This window comes from Rhinoderma darwinii, chromosome 13 (assembly GCF_050947455.1).
Source record: "Rhinoderma darwinii isolate aRhiDar2 chromosome 13, aRhiDar2.hap1, whole genome shotgun sequence".
Taxonomy (NCBI): domain Eukaryota; kingdom Metazoa; phylum Chordata; class Amphibia; order Anura; family Rhinodermatidae; genus Rhinoderma; species Rhinoderma darwinii.
The window spans coordinates 6,182,048-6,204,279 of NC_134699.1; the positions used below are offsets into that span (position 1 = coordinate 6,182,048).

General features: G+C 32.3%; 1 protein-coding gene across 2 annotated transcripts in view; it reads right to left on the bottom strand.

Annotated features, from left to right (window-relative positions):
• HCK (HCK proto-oncogene, Src family tyrosine kinase) overlaps positions 1–22,232 on the bottom strand; it is a 105,477-nt gene that overhangs the window by 26,346 nt on the left and 56,899 nt on the right. For both annotated transcript variants that reach the window (XM_075846388.1, XM_075846389.1), the window contains one exon: positions 9,030–9,293. In XM_075846388.1, coding sequence (XP_075702503.1) covers positions 9,030–9,140 — 111 coding nt within the window. In that variant the 5' untranslated portion in view covers positions 9,141–9,293. The remainder of the gene's footprint in view (positions 1–9,029; positions 9,294–22,232) is intronic.

Below are 22,232 nucleotides of genomic sequence, written 5' to 3' on the forward strand. Positions count from 1 at the left end.
ACTATAGATCTAGTTATAATGTATACAGTGTTATTATATACTATAGATCTAGTTATAATGTATACAGTGTTATTATATACTATAGATCTAGGTATAATGTATACAGTGTTATTATATACTATAGATCTAGTTATAATGTATACAGTGTTATTATATACTATATATCTAGTTATAATGTATACAGTGTTATTATATACTATAGATCTAGTTATAATGTATACAGTGTTATTATATACTATAGATCTAGGTATAATGTATACAGTGTTATTATATACTATAGATCTAGTTATAATGTATACAGTGTTATTATATACTATAGATCTAGTTATAATGTATACAGTGTTATTATATACTATAGATCTAGTTATAATGTATACAGTGTTATTATATACTATAGATCTAGTTATAATGTATACAGTGTTATTATATACTATAGATCTAGTTATAATGTATACAGTGTTATTATATACTATAGATCTAGTTATAATGTATACAGTGTTATTATATACTATAGATCTAGGTATAATGTATACAGTGTTATTATATACTATAGATCTAGGTATAATGTATACAGTGTTATTATATACTATAGATCTAGTTATAATGTATACAGTGTTATTATATACTATAGATCTAGTTATAATGTATACAGTGTTATTATATACTATAGATCTAGGTATAATGTATACAGTGTTATTATATACTATAGATCTAGTTATAATGTATACAGTGTTATTATATACTATAGATCTAGTTATAATGTATACAGTGTTATTATATACTATAGATCCAGTTATAATGTATACAGTGTTATTATATACTATAGATCTAGTTATAATGTATACAGTGTTATTATATACTATAGATCTAGTTATAATGTATACAGTGTTATTATATACTATAGATCTAGTTATAATGTATACAGTGTTATTATATACTATAGATCTAGTTATAATGTATGCAGTGTTATTATATACTATAGATCTAGGTATAATGTATACAGTGTTATTATATACTATAGATCTAGGTATAATGTATACAGTGTTATTATATACTATAGATCTAGTTATAATGTATACAGTGTTATTATATAATATAGATCTAGTTATAATGTATACAGTGTTATTATATACTATAGATCTAGTTATAATGTATACAGTGTTATTATATACTATAGATCTAGTTATAATGTACAGTGTTATTATATACTATAGATCTAGTTTAGTGTATACAGTGTTATTATATACTATAGATCTAGTTATAATGTATACAGTGTTATTATATACTATAGATCTAGTTATAATGTATACAGTGTTATTATATACTATAGATCTAGTTATAATGTATACAGTGTTATTATATACTATAGATCTAGGTATAATGTATACAGTGTTATTATATACTATAGATCCAGTTATAATGTATACAGTGTTATTATATACTATAGATCTAGTTATAATGTATACAGTGTTATTATATACTATAGATCTAGTTATAATGTATACAGTGTTATTATATACTATAGATCTAGGTATAATGTATACAGTGTTATTATATACTATAGATCCAGTTATAATGTATACAGTGTTATTATATACTATAGATCTAGGTATAATGTATACAGTGTTATTATATACTATAGATCTAGTTATAATGTATACAGTGTTATTATATACTATAGATCTAGGTATAATGTATACAGTGTTATTATATACTATAGATCTAGTTATAATGTATACAGTGTTATTATATACTATAGATCCAGTTATATCTATAGTGTTATTATATACTATAGATCTAGTTATAATGTATACAGTGTTATTATATACTACAGATCTAGTTATATCTATAGTGTTATTATATACTATAGATCTAGTTATAATGTATACAGTGTTATTATATACTACAGATCTAGTTATAATGTATACAGTGTTATTATATACTATAGATCTAGTTATAATGTATACAGTGTTATTATATACTATAGATCCAGTTATATCTATAGTGTTATTATATACTATAGATCTAGTTATAATGTATACAGTGTTATTATATACTATAGATCCAGTTATATCTATAGTGTTATTATATACTATAGATCTAGTTATAATGTATACAGTGTTATTATATACTACAGATCTAGTTATAATGTATACAGTGTTATTATATACTATAGATCTAGTTATAATGTATACAGTGTTATTATATACTATAGATCTAGTTATAATGTATACAGTGTTATTATATACTATAGATCTAGTTATAATGTACACAGTGTTATTATATACTATAGATCTAGTTATAGTGTATACAGTGTTATTATATACTATAGATCTAGTTATAATGTATACAGTGTTATTATATACTATAGATCTAGTTATAATGTATACAGTGTTATTATATACTATAGATCTAGTTATAATGTATACAGTGTTATTATATACTATAGATCTAGTTATAGTGTATACAGTGTTATTATATACTATAGATCCAGTTATAATGTATACAGTGTTATTATATAATATAGATCTAGTTATAATGTATACAGTGTTATTATATACTATAGATCTAGTTATAATGTATACAGTGTTATTATATACTATAGATCTAGTTATAATGTATACAGTGTTATTATATACTATAGATCTAGTTATAATGTATACAGTGTTATTATATACTATAGATCTAGTTATAATGTATACAGTGTTATTATATACTATAGATCTAGTTTAGTGTATACAGTGTTATTATATACTATAGATCTAGTTATAGTGTATACAGTGTTATTATATACTATAGATCTAGTTATAATGTATACAGTGTTATTATATACTATAGATCTAGTTATAATGTATACAGTGTTATTATATACTATAGATCTAGTTATAATGTATACAGTGTTATTATATACTATAGATCTAGTTATAATGTATACAGTGTTATTATATACTATAGATCTAGTTATAATGTATACAGTGTTATTATATACTATAGATCTAGTTTAGTGTATACAGTGTTATTATATACTATAGATCTAGTTATAATGTATACAGTGTTATTATATACTATAGATCTAGTTATAATGTATACAGTGTTATTATATACTATAGATCTAGTTATAATGTACAGTGTTATTATATACTATAGATCTAGGTATAATGTATACAGTGTTATTATATACTATAGATCTAGTTATAATGTATACAGTGTTATTATATACTATAGATCTAGTTTAGTGTATACAGTGTTATTATATACTATAGATCTAGGTATAATGTATACAGTGTTATTATATACTATAGATCTAGGTATAATGTATACAGTGTTATTATATACTATAGATCCAGTTATAATGTATACAGTGTTATTATATACTATAGATCTAGGTATAATGTATACAGTGTTATTATATAATATAGATCTAGTTATAATGTATACAGTGTTATTATATACTATAGATCTAGTTTAGTGTATACAGTGTTATTATATACTATAGATCTAGTTATAATGTATACAGTGTTATTATATACTATAGATCTAGTTATAATGTATACAGTGTTATTATATAATATAGATCTAGTTATAGTGTATACAGTGTTATTATATAATATAGATCTAGTTATAATGTATACAGTGTTATTATATACTATAGATCTAGTTATAGTGTATACAGTGTTATTATATACTATAGATCTAGTTATAGTGTATACAGTGTTATTATATACTATAGATCTAGTTATAATGTATACAGTGTTATTATATACTATAGATCTAGTTATAATGTATACAGTGTTATTATATACTATAGATCCAGTTATAATGTATACAGTGTTATTATATACTATAGATCTAGTTATAATGTATACAGTGTTATTATATACTATAGATCTAGGTATAATGTATACAGTGTTATTATATACTATAGATCCAGTTATAATGTATACAGTGTTATTATATACTATAGATCTAGGTATAATGTATACAGTGTTATTATATACTATAGATCTAGTTATAATGTATGCAGTGTTATTATATACTATAGATCTAGGTATAATGTATACAGTGTTATTATATACTATAGATCTAGGTATAATGTATACAGTGTTATTATATACTATAGATCTAGGTATAATGTATACAGTGTTATTATATACTATAGATCTAGGTATAATGTATACAGTGTTATTATATACTATATATCTAGTTATATTGTATACAGTGTTATTATATACTATAGATCTAGTTATAATGTATACAGTGTTATTATATACTATAGATCTAGTTATAATGTATACAGTGTTATTATATACTATATATCTAGTTATATTGTATGCAGTGTTATTATATACTATAGATCTAGGTATAATGTATACAGTGTTATTATATACTATAGATCTAGTTATAATGTATGCAGTGTTATTATATACTATAGATCTAGTTATAATGTATACAGTGTTATTATATACTATAGATCTAGGTATAATGTATACAGTGTTATTATATACTATAGATCTAGTTATAATGTATACAGTGTTATTATATACTATAGATCTAGTTATAATGTATACAGTGTTATTATATACTATAGATCTAGTTATAATGTATACAGTGTTATTATATACTATATATCTAGTTATAATGTATGCAGTGTTATTATATACTATAGATCTAGGTATAATGTATACAGTGTTATTATATACTATAGATCTAGTTATAATGTATACAGTGTTATTATATACTATAGATCTAGGTATAATGTATACAGTGTTATTATATACTATAGATCTAGTTATAATGTATACAGTGTTATTATATACTATAGATCTAGTTATAGTGTATACAGTGTTATTATATACTATAGATCTAGTTATAATGTATACAGTGTTATTATATACTATAGATCTAGTTATAATGTATACAGTGTTATTATATACTATAGATCTAGTTATATTGTATACAGTGTTATTATATACTATAGATCTAGTTATAATGTATACAGTGTTATTATATACTATAGATCTAGGTATAATGTATACAGTGTTATTATATACTATAGATCTAGTTATAATGTATACAGTGTTATTATATACTATAGATCTAGTTATAATGTATACAGTGTTATTATATACTATAGATCTAGTTATAATGTATACAGTGTTATTATATACTATAGATCTAGGTATAATGTATACAGTGTTATTATATACTACAGATCTAGTTATAATGTATGCAGTGTTATTATATACTATAGATCTAGTTATAATGTATACAGTGTTATTATATACTATAGATCTAGGTATAATGTATACAGTGTTATTATATACTATAGATCTAGTTATAATGTATACAGTGTTATTATATACTATAGATCTAGTTATAATGTATACAGTGTTATTATATACTATAGATCTAGTTATAATGTATGCAGTGTTATTATATACTATAGATCTAGTTATAATGTATACAGTGTTATTATATACTATAGATCTAGGTATAATGTATACAGTGTTATTATATACTATAGATCTAGTTATAATGTATACAGTGTTATTATATACTATAGATCTAGTTATAATGTATACAGTGTTATTATATACTATAGATCTAGTTATAATGTATGCAGTGTTATTATATACTATAGATCTAGGTATAATGTATACAGTGTTATTATATACTATAGATCTAGTTATAATGTATACAGTGTTATTATATACTATAGATCCAGTTATAATGTATACAGTGTTATTATATACTATAGATCTAGTTATAATGTACAGTGTTATTATATACTATAGATCTAGGTATAATGTATACAGTGTTATATACTATATATCTAGTTATAATGTATACAGTGTTATTATATACTATAGATCTAGTTATAATGTATACAGTGTTATTATATACTATAGATCCAGTTATAATGTATACAGTGTTATTATATACTATAGATCTAGTTATAATGTACAGTGTTATTATATACTATAGATCTAGGTATAATGTATACAGTGTTATATACTATATATCTAGTTATAATGTATACAGTGTTATTATATACTATAGATCTAGTTATAATGTATACAGTGTTATTATATACTATAGATCTAGGTATAATGTATACAGTGTTATATACTATATATCTAGTTATAATGTATACAGTGTTATTATATACTATAGATCTAGTTATAATGTATACAGTGTTATTATATACTATATATCTAGTTATAATGTATACAGTGTTATTATATACTATATATCCAGTTATAATGTATACAGTGTTATTATATACTATAGATCTAGGTATAATGTATACAGTGTTATTATATACTATAGATCTAGTTATAATGTATACAGTGTTATTATATACTATAGATCTAGTTATAGTGTATACAGTGTTATTATATACTATAGATCTAGTTATAATGTATACAGTGTTATTATATAATATAGATCTAGTTATAATGTATACAGTGTTATTATATACTATATATCTAGTTATAATGTATACAGTGTTATTATATACTATAGATCTAGTTATAATGTATACAGTGTTATTATATACTATAGATCTAGTTATAATGTATACAGTGTTATTATATACTATAGATCTAGTTATAATGTATACAGTGTTATTATATACTATAGATCTAGTTATAATGTATACAGTGTTATTATATACTATAGATCCAGTTATAATGTATACAGTGTTATTATATACTATAGATCTAGTTATAATGTATACAGTGTTATTATATACTATAGATCCAGTTATAATGTATACAGTGTTATTATATACTATAGATCTAGGTATAATGTATACAGTGTTATTATATACTATAGATCTAGGTATAATGTATACAGTGTTATTATATACTATAGATCTAGTTATAATGTATACAGTGTTATTATATACTATAGATCTAGTTATAATGTATACAGTGTTATTATATACTATAGATCCAGTTATAATGTATACAGTGTTATTATATACTATAGATCTAGGTATAATGTATACAGTGTTATTATATACTATAGATCTAGGTATAATGTATACAGTGTTATTATATACTATAGATCTAGTTATAATGTATACAGTGTTATTATATACTATAGATCTAGTTATAATGTATACAGTGTTATTATATACTATAGATCTAGTTATAGTGTATACAGTGTTATTATATAATATAGATCTAGGTATAATGTATACAGTGTTATTATATACTATAGATCTAGTTATAATGTATACAGTGTTATTATATACTATAGATCTAGTTATAGTGTATACAGTGTTATTATATACTATAGATCTAGGTATAATGTACAGTGTTATTATATACTATAGATCTAGTTATAATGTATACAGTGTTATTATATACTATAGATCTAGTTATAATGTATACAGTGTTATTATATACTATAGATCTAGTTATAGTGTATACAGTGTTATTATATACTATAGATCTAGGTATAATGTATACAGTGTTATTATATACTATAGATCTAGTTATAATGTATACAGTGTTATTATATACTATAGATCTAGGTATAATGTATACAGTGTTATTATATACTATAGATCTAGTTATAATGTATACAGTGTTATTATATACTATAGATCCAGTTATAATGTATACAGTGTTATTATATACTATAGATCTAGTTATAATGTATACAGTGTTATTATATACTATATATCTAGTTATAATGTATACAGTGTTATTATATACTATAGATCTAGTTATAATGTATACAGTGTTATTATATACTATAGATCTAGTTATAATGTATACAGTGTTATTATATACTATAGATCTAGTTATAATGTATACAGTGTTATTATATACTATAGATCTAGTTATAATGTATACAGTGTTATTATATACTATAGATCCAGTTATAATGTATACAGTGTTATTATATACTATAGATCTAGTTATAATGTATACAGTGTTATTATATACTATATATCTAGTTATAATGTATACAGTGTTATTATATACTATAGATCTAGGTATAATGTATACAGTGTTATTATATACTATAGATCTAGGTATAATGTATACAGTGTTATTATATACTATAGATCTAGTTAGAATGTATACAGTGTTATTATATACTATAGATCTAGTTAGAATGTATACAGTGTTATTATATACTATAGATCTAGTTATAATGTATACAGTGTTATTATATACTATAGATCTAGTTATAATGTATACAGTGTTATTATATACTATAGATCTAGTTATAGTGTATACAGTGTTATTATATACTATAGATCTAGTTATAATGTATACAGTGTTATTATATACTATAGATCTAGTTAGAATGTATACAGTGTTATTATATACTATAGATCTAGTTATAATGTATACAGTGTTATTATATACTATAGATCTAGTTATAATGTATACAGTGTTATTATATACTATAGATCTAGTTATAATGTATACAGTGTTATTATATACTATAGATCTAGTTATAATGTATACAGTGTTATTATATACTATAGATCTAGTTTAGTGTATACAGTGTTATTATATACTATAGATCTAGTTATAATGTATACAGTGTTATTATATACTATAGATCTAGTTATAATGTATACAGTGTTATTATATACTATAGATCTAGTTATAGTGTATACAGTGTTATTATATACTATAGATCTAGTTATAGTGTATACAGTGTTATTATATACTATAGATCTAGTTATAATGTATACAGTGTTATTATATACTATAGATCTAGTTATAATGTATACAGTGTTATTATATACTATAGATCTAGTTATAATGTATACAGTGTTATTATATACTATAGATCCAGTTATAATGTATACAGTGTTATTATATACTATAGATCTAGTTATAATGTATACAGTGTTATTATATACTATAGATCCAGTTATAATGTATACAGTGTTATTATATACTATAGATCTAGTTATAATGTATACAGTGTTATTATATACTATAGATCTAGTTATAATGTATACAGTGTTATTATATATGATATTATGTACTTACGGCTCCATTGGGAGATGTGGGATCTTTCACATAATGTCCGGGTTCTGTCTTTGGCGCAGAGTCCCACGTTTTGACTGGCGTATTAGCGGATTTGGATTTCATGCAGCCCATGCTGATGGCTCGGTTGTTGGGCCCAGGAGAAGTGGGTGCCGGAGGTGAATTGACAGCGAGGGGGTGACAGCGGCAGCGTCAGAGAAGTCCTGATATTTCTACGAGGCGCTAAAGATTCAACTTCATGATTCCCAAACCGGACGCGGCGCTTTCCTAGAAGGAATGAATAGGACGTGACTTTAGTCGACAGCGCAGGTCAAAAGTGACACCTTGTCGGAATGGCTGACGGCTCGACTGCTCGACAACTTCTCTTTTCAAGAGCCGAATTTACATGAAATGAGCTTCCTTCTAAAAATGCAGAACTGGTGGGTGAGAAACAAACACGCGGAGAGCACCGGAGATCAGGGGTACGAGGGACTTCGGCCACGTTCACACACTGCAGATATGGTCAGGAGTTCGAATCTGTATTTTGAAGCCAAAACCAATAGTAGATCCTAAACACAGGAGAAATGTGTAAGAAAGATTCATACGTCTTCTCTTCTTTGTATCCACTCCTGATTTGGACTTCAAAATACTGATGAAAAATACATGACCACTTCTGCAAGGTGTGAATGAAGCCTTAGGCCCTGTTCACAAAGTTTTTTGCAGGCAGAAAATTCTGCCTCAAAACGCCGTCTGGAATTTTGAGGCAGATTTTGATCTGCCTGCACGTCGTTTGCCGCGTTTTTCGCCTGCGGCCAGTGAGCGCAGCGGGAAAAAACGCAGCAAAATAAGCTTTCTCTGCCTCCCATTGATGTCAATGGGAGGTCAGAGATAGAAACGCCCAAAGACAGGGCATGTCACTTCTTTTTCCCGCGAGACGGTTTTTCTGCTCATGGGAAAAAAAAGGCCTCCGCCTCCCATTGAAATCAATGGGAGGCATTTTCGGCCATATTACGGTGCGTTTTCCAACACGGTTTCCGCATCAAAAAATGTGTAAAAAAACTCAGTGTGAACAGGGCCTTAAAGGGCCACTTACCCCTAAAATAATAACAATCCGTACATCACCCTCTGTGGTCAAATTAAAAAAAATATTCTATGTAGCCATCTAATTTTGGGAAAGCTGGGTGATAGCAAAAATTGACAGCTTACCCAGGATCCTGAACAGCAAGGGCTACCAATACACACAATAGACAAAAGTATTAGGACACCTTAACACAACACTGATAGGAGATTGGATGACGTCCCGTTCTGCAGCCATAGACATTAATGTGGTGCTGTTCCCACTTTTAGCAGTAAAACATCTTCCGCTCTGCTGGGGGCTTCTAGAATTCAAGATTTTGGGGCCTGTGGGAATTTTTGCCCCTTCATCCAGAAGATTATTTGTGGGGTCAGACACTGATGTTGGGGGAGGGGGCCGGGCTCGTAATCTTCGTTCTAGTTCATCCCAAAGGTGTTGGATGGGGTGAGGTCAGGACTCTGTGCGGCCAGTCAAGTTCTTACACCCCAAACTCCCCCAACCAACCAACCGACCAGCCATCGAACTAACCAGCCGACCAACCAGCCAACCAACTGACCAGCCATCGAACACACCAGCCGACCAACCAACCAACCAACCAACCAACCATCGAACCACCAACCAACCAGCCAACCAACCAACTGCCCAACCAACCATGTATTATGGACCTTGTGCACTGGGAAAGGGCCGAACCCCAAACTGTTGTCCAAAATGTCTTGTGTGCTGACGAATTAACCCTTCACTGGAACTAAGAGGTCAACCCCTGAAAAACACCCGCATTACCCTTCCCCCACCAAACTTTACAGCTGGCACAATGCAGTCAGGTAACGTTCTCCTGGCATTTCCGGAAATCAATGTATCGGAGTACGGGGTCAATAGAAAATGTATGAGCCCGTACACCGCTATATCAGCTTTCTGGAAAAAGCCGAACAGAAACAAAGCGGCTGAGCGCTCACACGCGCACTTCTGCTGCTTCATTTTAGCGATCGGTGAGGGTCTCAGTGCTCGGATCCCCACCATTCCAAACTTCTGACATGTCACTATGACATGTCAAAAGTTTTTCGAACGTTTAATACCAGAGGAGGTCTGTACTCTGCAGTTATGGAATCAGCGGAGTGTTGGTGACTTTTCTGCACTTGCTCCTCATCACTCGGCCCCCCGCTCGGTATCTTTACGTGGTCTGCACTTCGTGGCTGAGTTGCTGCAGTTCCTTCCACTTTACAATAATATCAGTCACAGTAGATGGTGAAATATCTAGGAGGGAGGACATTTCCGGAACTGACTTGTTACACCGGTGACGTCCTATTACAGGACCGCGCTGGAAGTCACTGATCTCCGTACAACGACCCGTTCTACCACTAATGTCTGTAAAGTCACTGCAGGGCGAGCGCCGGATGTTATACACCGGGGGAATGGACTCAGGGAAACACTAGTGATTAAGAGGGGGGCAAATACTTTTCGCCATATAATGTATCTATCATAGGGATAGCCACCGAGCTTACCACGACTCCTGAACATCAACGTCCGAGTCCTGGACAGTAATGGCTGCCATTCCAGTTGCCATAAGGACTGTCACCCAGCTTATCCAGACTCCAGAATGACAAATCTGAATAAGTCAGGCAGTGATATCGTGTAATCATAGCATAAAAAGGCAGATTTGCCGTTCAGTTTTGTAAAGACCTCATCTGCGTGAACTATAATAGTGGCCATAACCGTAAAATATAAAACCGATGCGGAGGAGAGAGCGGTTAACACCTTGACAGATCAGTTCAGACCAGATTTGACCATCTGAAACATCGGCTCTATAGTCATCAAATCTTTTCTTCCCTGTTTTTCCGTGTAGAAAATAATCTGATGGTGGAAACCATCAGCAAGCTGCTGTTAACAGATCTAATATTCTTATATTTTTTTATATTTCTCTATTTAGTATTGCGAGTACATAATGGTGTCCTGCTGTAAATGGGTTAGGGGCCTGATTACCTCTTTAACCAGTTCAGGACCGCGCTATTTTCAGCCTTCAGGACCAGACATCAATTAGCCATTTTTAGCACGCGTAATTAAACGGTTATAACTTTTTTATTTGTTGGGCTAGCGACGTGATTCTTGTGACGTTTTTTTCCGTAGACAATGCAGGTTTCTTTTTTTTATCATTTCTATACACCTCCTTTTTGCTATTTTCGTTTTCAGGTTATAGTTTGAAAATAATAGTGAATAAATTTGATTCTTTACTTTTCAGATAATTTTTTGGGGTAATGATATTGTTTTACCCCTAAAATAGACCTTTTACTTGTGATCGTCTTTGTCTACCGTAAATTTTAATATATTACATGTCTATTTTAGGGTAATTGGGTCAGGACTAGCGTTACTACAATGATTGGCGGGGGGAACGTTTATTTTTTGGGGTGGGTATTTTGTTAATTTATTATTTCGTTTTCCTGCAATTTAATTTACATAAATTTTTTTTTTATTACTATGGTCTGTCCCTCAAAAATCAGAAAAGACCTTTCAGGGACTTTATTTTTTATTTTATTTTTCTTTACAGCTTATTTTTTCACTGTCACTGGGGCTGCACAGCAGGGAAATCAGCCCTCTTATAGTGCCTATTGTCACTAATAGGGCAGTGCTGAGTCTAGTAAGACCCAGCAGCAGCCTGCCACTAACGGCAACCGGCGATCATGTGACCAGTCACATGATCACCAGGTCCAATAGAGGCAGTGGCGTTCATAGAGCGCTGCATAGAAGTGAAAACTGTTTCTATCTTCTCTTCAGGGGCCCACGGCAGTCACTGACGGCCGGGCACCAGATATCCAGCTGCCCGATCGCTCAGACAGCCAGCTAAAACCTACGCCATAGATACTCTATGGTGCGGATTTTAGGGACCTCGACCGCCGGTCGGGAACCAGTTAAAGGGGTATTCCCATCTCCACATTCAGGAGGAGAATGAATGAGTGCGCTGCTTTCTCTATTCACTTCTATGGGAGTTACGGAAACAGCCGGGCAAGCGTGACGGAACCCTCGTTCTCCATATAGGTGCAGGACCCAGACCTATCAGACATTTATGGCATACCCTGAATGTATGCCATAAATGACTGAAATATGAATGCCCCTTTAACCTCTTAGTACCCCCTTTCAACCACATTGAACTATGAACACCCAATGCACATATTAGATATTCCTTTGTTACTCAGTCTATTGGATGTTTATGGACATTGGTTATTAGTGGGTTAATGAGCTGCATTGTTCTAGATATTGACACAAGCAATAATTACAACAAAAGGTAAAGCCATAATAAGGAATACAACGAGCCTGCTTGTTGATGGTTTCCCCAAAAACATTTTCCCCACAGTACAACCCAATAAATTAAAAAAGTATAAAAAAAAAAGTGAAAAACGAAAAACAGGAAATGCAGATATGATCTACACATAGTGGGTTTTAGTATTTGCTTGGTATAAGGACTTCATAGCTGCCCATAGACACATCATAACTGTTGGAGAAAAGTTGTTGTCACCCACTTGATGCCCTTATTACCATGATAATAGAGGATCTGCCTATAAATTCCAATATACTTGATCCTACATTGCTATGGCGCCCATAGACATGATGCTGTTGGCAGATCCAACCAATACACTAATGGGCAGCTTCAATTCCCTGTTGTAATAGACAGGACCAACAGAGCAAAGGTCATGAACGAAACTGCTCCAACAGTACCCACCAACATAGCCCAGAACCTGACTGGTCAGTCACGAAGCAAGCAGCGGTGACAGGAAGGTTTATAGAACACTTACCTTACAGCTTTGAGGTGACATAACATCTCAGACCGTACACAGAACAGCACGAGGGAAAGAGGAACCAGAGATGAGATATCAGCAGGAAACACAGAAGCTGCAAATACATAACCACTAAACCCTGAACACCAAGCGGACTGCAGCTCTGCACATGTGTCATGGTTAGCTGGTCCTCCTACGGAGCCGCATTCATGATTATATCCTTATCCTGTAATATGTCATGTATTCATCTGATCAGTTAAAATAGTCTTATACTTTGTGCTCCTCCAACTTCATGCACTATAGCACTCCTTTATGTAGGCGGGATCCAAAGATTTGTTCATCCTGAGCTTCCCATAGTACAAACCGTAAGAAGATCAGAGTTTTCTACAATACTGCCCCCTATATACAGGAATATAACTACTATAAAACTGCTCCTATATACAAGAATATAACTACTATAATACTGCTCCTATATACAAGAATATAACTACTATAATACTGCTCCTATATACAAGAATATAACTACTACAATACTGCTCCCTATATACAAGAATATAACTACTATAATACTGCCCCCTATATACAAGAATATAACTACTATAATACTGCCCCTATATACAAGAATATAACTGCTATAATACTGCCCTCTATATACAAGAATATAACTACTATAATACTGCTCCTATATACAAGAATATAACTACTATAATACTGCCACTATATACAAGAATATAACTACTATAATACTGCTCCTATATACAAGAATATAACTACTATAATACTGCCACTATATACAAGAATATAACTACTATAATACTGCTCCTATATACAAGAATATAACTACTATAATACTGCTCCCTATATACAAGTATATAACTACTATAATACTGCCCCTATATACAAGAATATAACTACTATAATACTGCCCCCTATATACAAGAATATAACTACTATAATACTGCCCCTATATACAAGAATATATCTACTATAATACTGCTCCTATATACAAGAATATAACTACTATAATACTGCCCCTATATACAAGAATATAACTACTATAATACTGCTCCTATATACAAGAATATAACTACTATAATACTGCCCCTATATACAAGAATATAACTACTATAATACTGCTCCTATATACAAGAATATAACTACTATAATACTGCCCCCTATATACAAGAATATAACTACTATAATACTGCCCCCTATATACAAGAATATAACTACTATAATACTGCTCCTATATACAAGAATATAACTACTATAATACTGCCCCTATATACAAGAATATAACTACTATAAGGGCGGGTTCACACATGGCGGAATTCCACTTAAATTCCGCTGCGGACACTCCGCAGCGTTAATCCGCAGCGGAGCCGTTTCTCCATTGACTTTCACTTTAATTTAGCAGTGTTCGTTTACACGATGCGTACAATTCCGCTGCGGAGCATAGGCTGCGGAGCGGAATTTGGTGTCCGCAGCATGCTCTGTCTGTTGCGGAGCAGTGGCGGACTCATGGCGGAATTTCTCCATTGACTTCAATGGAGATTCTAAGTTCCGCAATGAAGTCCGCAGCTGTCATGCACATGTCATGTGTGCTGCGGATGCGTCTTGCTTTTTTAACTTGACATTTCTTCATTCTGGCTGGACCTAGGTATTTCTAGGTCTACAGCCAGACTGAGGAAGTCAATGGGGCTCCCGTAATGACGGGAGCGTTGCTAGGAGACGTCTGTAAATAGTCACTGTCCAGGGTGCTGAAAGAGTTAAGCGATCGGCAGTAACTGTTTCTGCACCCGGGACAGTGACTACCGATCCCAATATACATGTATCTGTAAAAAAACATATAAGTTCATACTTACCGAGAACTCCCTTCGTCTGTCTCCAGTCCGGCCTCCCAGGATGACGTTTCAGTGTAAGTGACGGCTGCAGCCAATCACAGGCCAAGCACAGGCTGCAGCGGTCACATGGACTGGCGCGTCATCCAGGGAGGTCGGGCTGGATGCCGAAGGAGGGACACGTCATAAAGACAACGGCCGGTAAGTATGAAAATCGTTTACTTTCACTAGGGAAAGTGCTGTCCCTTCTCTCTATCCTGCACTGATAGGGAGAAGGGAAGCACTTTTCCCGCAGTCTGCAGCAGCTAGTCCGCATCAATGTACTGCACATTTTGTGCAGATCCGCTGCAGAATCTGCAACGCAGATTCTGTGCGGCATCGATGCGGACAGTTGCGGAGGAATTCCGCCATGTGTGGTCATGCCCTAATACTGCCCCCTATATACAAGAATATAACTACTATAATACTGCCTCTATATACAAGAATATAACTACTATAATACTGCTCCTATATACAAGAATATAACTACTATAATACTGCTCCTATATACAAGAATATAACTACTACAATAATGCCCTCTATATACAAGAATATAACTACTATAATACTGCCCCCTATATACAAGAATATAACTACTATAATACTGCTCCCAAATACAAGAATATAACTACCATAATACTGCCCCCTATATACAAGAATATAACTACTATAATACTGCCTCCTATATACAAGAATATAACTACTATAATACTGCTCCCTATATACAAGAATATAACTACTATAATACTGCCCCTATATACAAGAATATAACTACTATAATACTGCCCCCTATATACAAGAATATAACTACTACAATACTGCCTCTATATACAAGAATATAACTACTACAATACTGCCCCTATATACAAGAATATAACTACTATAATACTGCTCCTATATACAAGAATATAACTGCTATAAAACTGCCCCCTATATACAAGAATATAACTACTATAAGACTGCCCCTATATACAAGAATATAACTACTATAACACTACCCCTATATACAAGAATATAACTACTACAATACTGCCACCTATATACAAGAATATAACTACTATAATACTGCCCCTATATACAAGAATATAACTACTATAATACTGCCCCCTATATACAAGAATATAACTACTATAATACTGCCCCCTACATACAAGAATATAACTACTATAATACTGCCTCCTATATACAAGAATATAACTACTATAATACTGCCTCCTATATACAAGAATATAACCACTATAATACTGCCCCTATATACAAGAATATAACTACTATAATACTGCTCCTATATACAAGAATATAACTACTATAATACTGCCCCTATATACAAGAATATAACTACTATAATACTACCCCCTATATACAAGAATATAACTACTATAATACTGCCTCTATATACAAGAATATAACTACTATAATACTGCTCCTATATACAAGAATATAACTACTATAATACTGCTCCTATATACAAGAATATAACTACTATAATACTGCTCCTATATACAAGAATATAACTACTATAATACTGCTCCTATATACAAGAATATAACTACTACAATACTGCTCCCTATATACAAGAATATAACTACTATAATACTGCCCCCTATATACAAGAATATAACTACTATAATACTGCCCCTATATACAAGAATATAACTGCTATAATACTGCCCTCTATATACAAGAATATAACTGCTATAATACTGCCTCCTATATACAAGAATATAACTACTATAATACTGCTCCTATATACAAGAATATAACTACTATAATACTGCCCCTATATACAAGAATATAACTACTATAATACTGCTCCTATATACAAGAATATAACTACTATAATACTGCTCCCTATATACAAGAATATAACTACTATAATACTGCCCCTATATACAAGAATATAACTACTATAATACTGCCCCCTATATACAAGAATATAACTACTATAATACTGCCCCTATATACAAGAATATAACTACTATAATAATGCCCCTATATACAAGAATATAACTACTATAATACTGCTTCTATATACAAGAATATAACTACTATAATACTGCCCCCTATATACAAGTATATAACTACTATAATACTGCCTCTATATACAAGAATATAACTACTATAATACTGCCCCCTATATACAAGAATATAACTACTATAAGGGCATGACCACACGTGGCGGATTTCCTCCGCAACTGTCCGCATCAATGCCGCACAGAATCTGCGTTGCAGATTCTGCTGCGGATCTGCACAAAATGTGCAGTACATTGATGCGGACTAGCTGCTGCGGACTGCGGGAAAAGTGCTTCCCTTCTCCCTATCAGTGCAGGATAGAGAGAAGGGACAGCACTTTCCCTAGTGAAAGTAAACGATTTTCATACTTACCGGCCGTTGTCTTGGTGACGCGTCCCTCTTTCGGCATCCAGCCCGACCTCCCTGGATGACGCGCCAGTCCATGTGACCGCTGCAGCCTGTGCTTGGCCTGTGATTGGCTGCAGCCGTCACTTAGACTGAAACGTCATCCTGGGAGGCCGGACTGGAGACAGACGCAGGGAGTTCTCGGTAAGTATGAACTTATATATTTTTTTACAGATACATGTATATTGAGATCGGTAGTCACTGTCCCGGGTGCAGAAACAGTTACTGCCGATCGCTTAACTCTTTCAGCACCCTGGACAGTGACTATTTACAGACGTCTCCTAGCAACGCTCCCGTCATTACGGGAGCCCCATTGACTTCCTCAGTCTGGCTGTAGACCTAGAAATACATAGGTCCAGCCAGAATGAAGAAATGTCATGGTAGTAAAACCAATACGCTCCGCAGCACACATAACATCTGCGGACTTCATTGCGGAATTTTGACTCTCCATTGAAGTCAATGGAGAAATTCCGCCATGAGTCCGCCACTGCTCCGCAACAGACAAAGCATGCTGCGGACACCAAATTCCGCTCCGCAGCCTATGCTCCGCAGCGGAATTTTACGCCTCGTCTAAACGAACACTGCTAAATTAAAGTGTAAGTCAATGGACAAACGGCTCCGCTGCGGATTAACGCTGCGGAGTGTCCGCAGCGGAATTTAAGTGAAATTCCGCCACGTGTGAACCCAGCCTTATACTGCTCCCAAATACAAGAATATAACTACCATAATACTGCCCCCTATATACAAGAATATAACTACTATAATACTGCCTCCTATATACAAGAATATAACTACTATAATACTGCTCCCTATATACAAGAAAATAACTACTATAATACTGCCGCCTATATACAAGAATATAACTACTATAATACTGCCCCCTATATACAAGAATATAACTACTATAATACTGCCCCCTATATACAAGAATATAACTACTATAATACTGCCTCCTATATACAAGAATATAACTACTATAATACTGCTCCCTATATACAAGAATATAACTACTATAATACTGCCTCTATATACAAGAATATAACTACTATAATACTGCTCCTATATACAAGAATATAACTACTACAATACTGCCCTCTATATACAAGAATATAACTACTATAATACTGCCGCCTATATACAAGAATATAACTACTATAATACTGCTCCTATATACAAGAATATAACTACCATAATACTGCCCCCTATATACAAGAATATAACTACTATAATACTGCTCCCTATATACAAGAAAATAACTACTATAATACTGCCGCCTATATACAAGAATATAACTACTATAATACTGCCCCCTATATACAAGAATATAACTACTATAAGGGTATGTTCACACGGCCTATTTACGGACGTAAATCGGGCGTTTTTGCCCCGAATTACGCCCGAAAATAGCGCCTCAATAGCGCTGACAAACATCTGCCCATTGAAAGCAATGGGCAGACGTTTGTCTGTTCACACGAGGCGTATATTTACGCGCCGCTGTCAAATGACGGCGCGTAAATTGACGCCCGCGTAGAAGAAGTGACCTGTCACTTCTTTGGCCGTAATTGGAGCCGCTATTCATTGACTCCAATGAATAGCAGCGCTAATTACGGCCGTAATTGACGCGGCGTTCAAGCGCCTGCACATGCCGGTACGGCTGAAATTACGGGGATGTTTTCAGGCTGAAACATCCCCGTAATTTCAGCCGTTACGGACCCCCGCCGTGTGAACATACCCTTATACTGCCTCCTATATACAAGAATATAACTACTATAATACTGCTCCCTATATACAAGAATATAACTACTATAATACTGCCCCTATATACAAGAATATAACTACTATAATACTGCCCCCTATATACAAGAATATAACTACTACAATACTGCCTCTATATACAAGAATATAACTACTATAATACTGCCCCTATATACAAGAATATAACTACTATAATACTGCTCCTATATACAAGAATATAACTGCTATAATACTGCCCCCTATATACAAGAATATAACTACTATAAGACTGCTCCCTATATACAAGAATATAACTACTATAATACTACCCCTATATACAAGAATATAACTACTACAATACTGCCCCCTATATACAAGAATATAACTACTATAATACTGCCCCTATATACAAGAATATAACTACTATAATACTGCCCCTATAGACAAGAATATAACTACTATAATACTGCCACTATATACAAGAATATAACTACTATAATACTGCCCCCTATATACAAGAATATAACTACTATAATACTGCCCCTATATACAAGAATATAACTACTATAATACTGCTCCTATATACAAGAATATAACTACTATAATACTGCCCCTATATACAAGAATATAACTACTATAATACTGCCCCCTATATACAAGAATATAACTACTATAATACTGCCTCTATATACAAGAATATAACTACTATAATACTGCTCCTATATACAAGAATATAACTACTACTATACTGCCCTCTATATACAAGAATATAACTACTATAATACTGCCCCCTATATACAAGAATATAACTACTATAATACTGCTCCCTATATACAAGAAAATAACTACTATAATACTGCCGCCTATATACAAGAATATAACTACTATAATACTGCTCCCTATATACAAGAAAATAACTACTATAATACTGCCGCCTATATACAAGAATATAACTACTATAATACTGCCCCCTATATACAAGAATATAACTACTATAAGGGTATGTTCACACGGCCTATTTACGGACGTAAATCGGGCGTTTTTGCCCCGAATTACGCCCGAAAATAGCGCCTCAATAGCGCTGACAAACATCTGCCCATTGAAAGCAATGGGCAGACGTTTGTCTGTTCACACGAGGCGCATATTTACGCGCCGCTGTCAAATGACGGCGCGTAAATTGACGCCCGCGTAGAAGAAGTGACCTGTCACTTCTTTGGCCGTAATTGGAGCCGCTATTCATTGACTCCAATGAATAGCAGCGCTAATTACGGCCGTAATTGACGCGGCGTTCAAGCGCCTGCACATGCCGGTACGGCTGAAATTACGGGGATGTTTTCAGGCTGAAACATCCCCGTAATTTCAGCCGTTACGGACCCCCGCCGTGTGAACATACCCTTATACTGCCTCCTATATACAAGAATATAACTACTATAATACTGCTCCCTATATACAAGAATATAACTACTATAATACTGTCCCTATATACAAGAATATAACTACTATAATACTGCCCCTATATACAAGAATATAACTACTATAATACTGCCCCTATATACAAGAATATAACTACTATAATACTGACCCCTATATACAAGAATATAACTACTATAATACTGCCCCTATATACAAGAATATAACTACTACAATACTGCCTCTATATACAAGAATATAACTACTATAATACTGCCCCTATATACAAGAATATAACTACTATAATACTGCTCCTATATACAAGAATATAACTGCTATAATACTGCCCCCTATATACAAGAATATAACTACTATAAGACTGCCCCTATATACAAGAATATAACTACTATAATACTACCCCTATATACAAGAATATAACTACTACAATACTGCCCCCTATATACAAGAATATAACTACTATAATACTGCCCCTATATACAAGAATATAACTACTATAATACTGCCACTATATACAAGAATATAACTACTATAATACTGCCACTATATACAAGAATATAACTACTATAATACTGCCCCCTATATACAAGAATATAACTACTATAATACTGCCCCTATATACAAGAATATAACTACTATAATACTGCTCCTATATACAAGAATATAACTACTATAATACTGCCCCTATATACAAGAATATAACTACTATAATACTGCCTCCTATATACAAGAATATAACTACTATAATACTGCCTCTATATACAAGAATATAACTACTATAATACTGCTCCTATATACAAGAATATAACTACTACAATACTGCCCTCTATATACAAGAATATAACTACTATAATACTGCCCCCTATATACAAGAATATAACTACTATAATACTGCTCCTATATACAAGAATATAACTACCATAATACT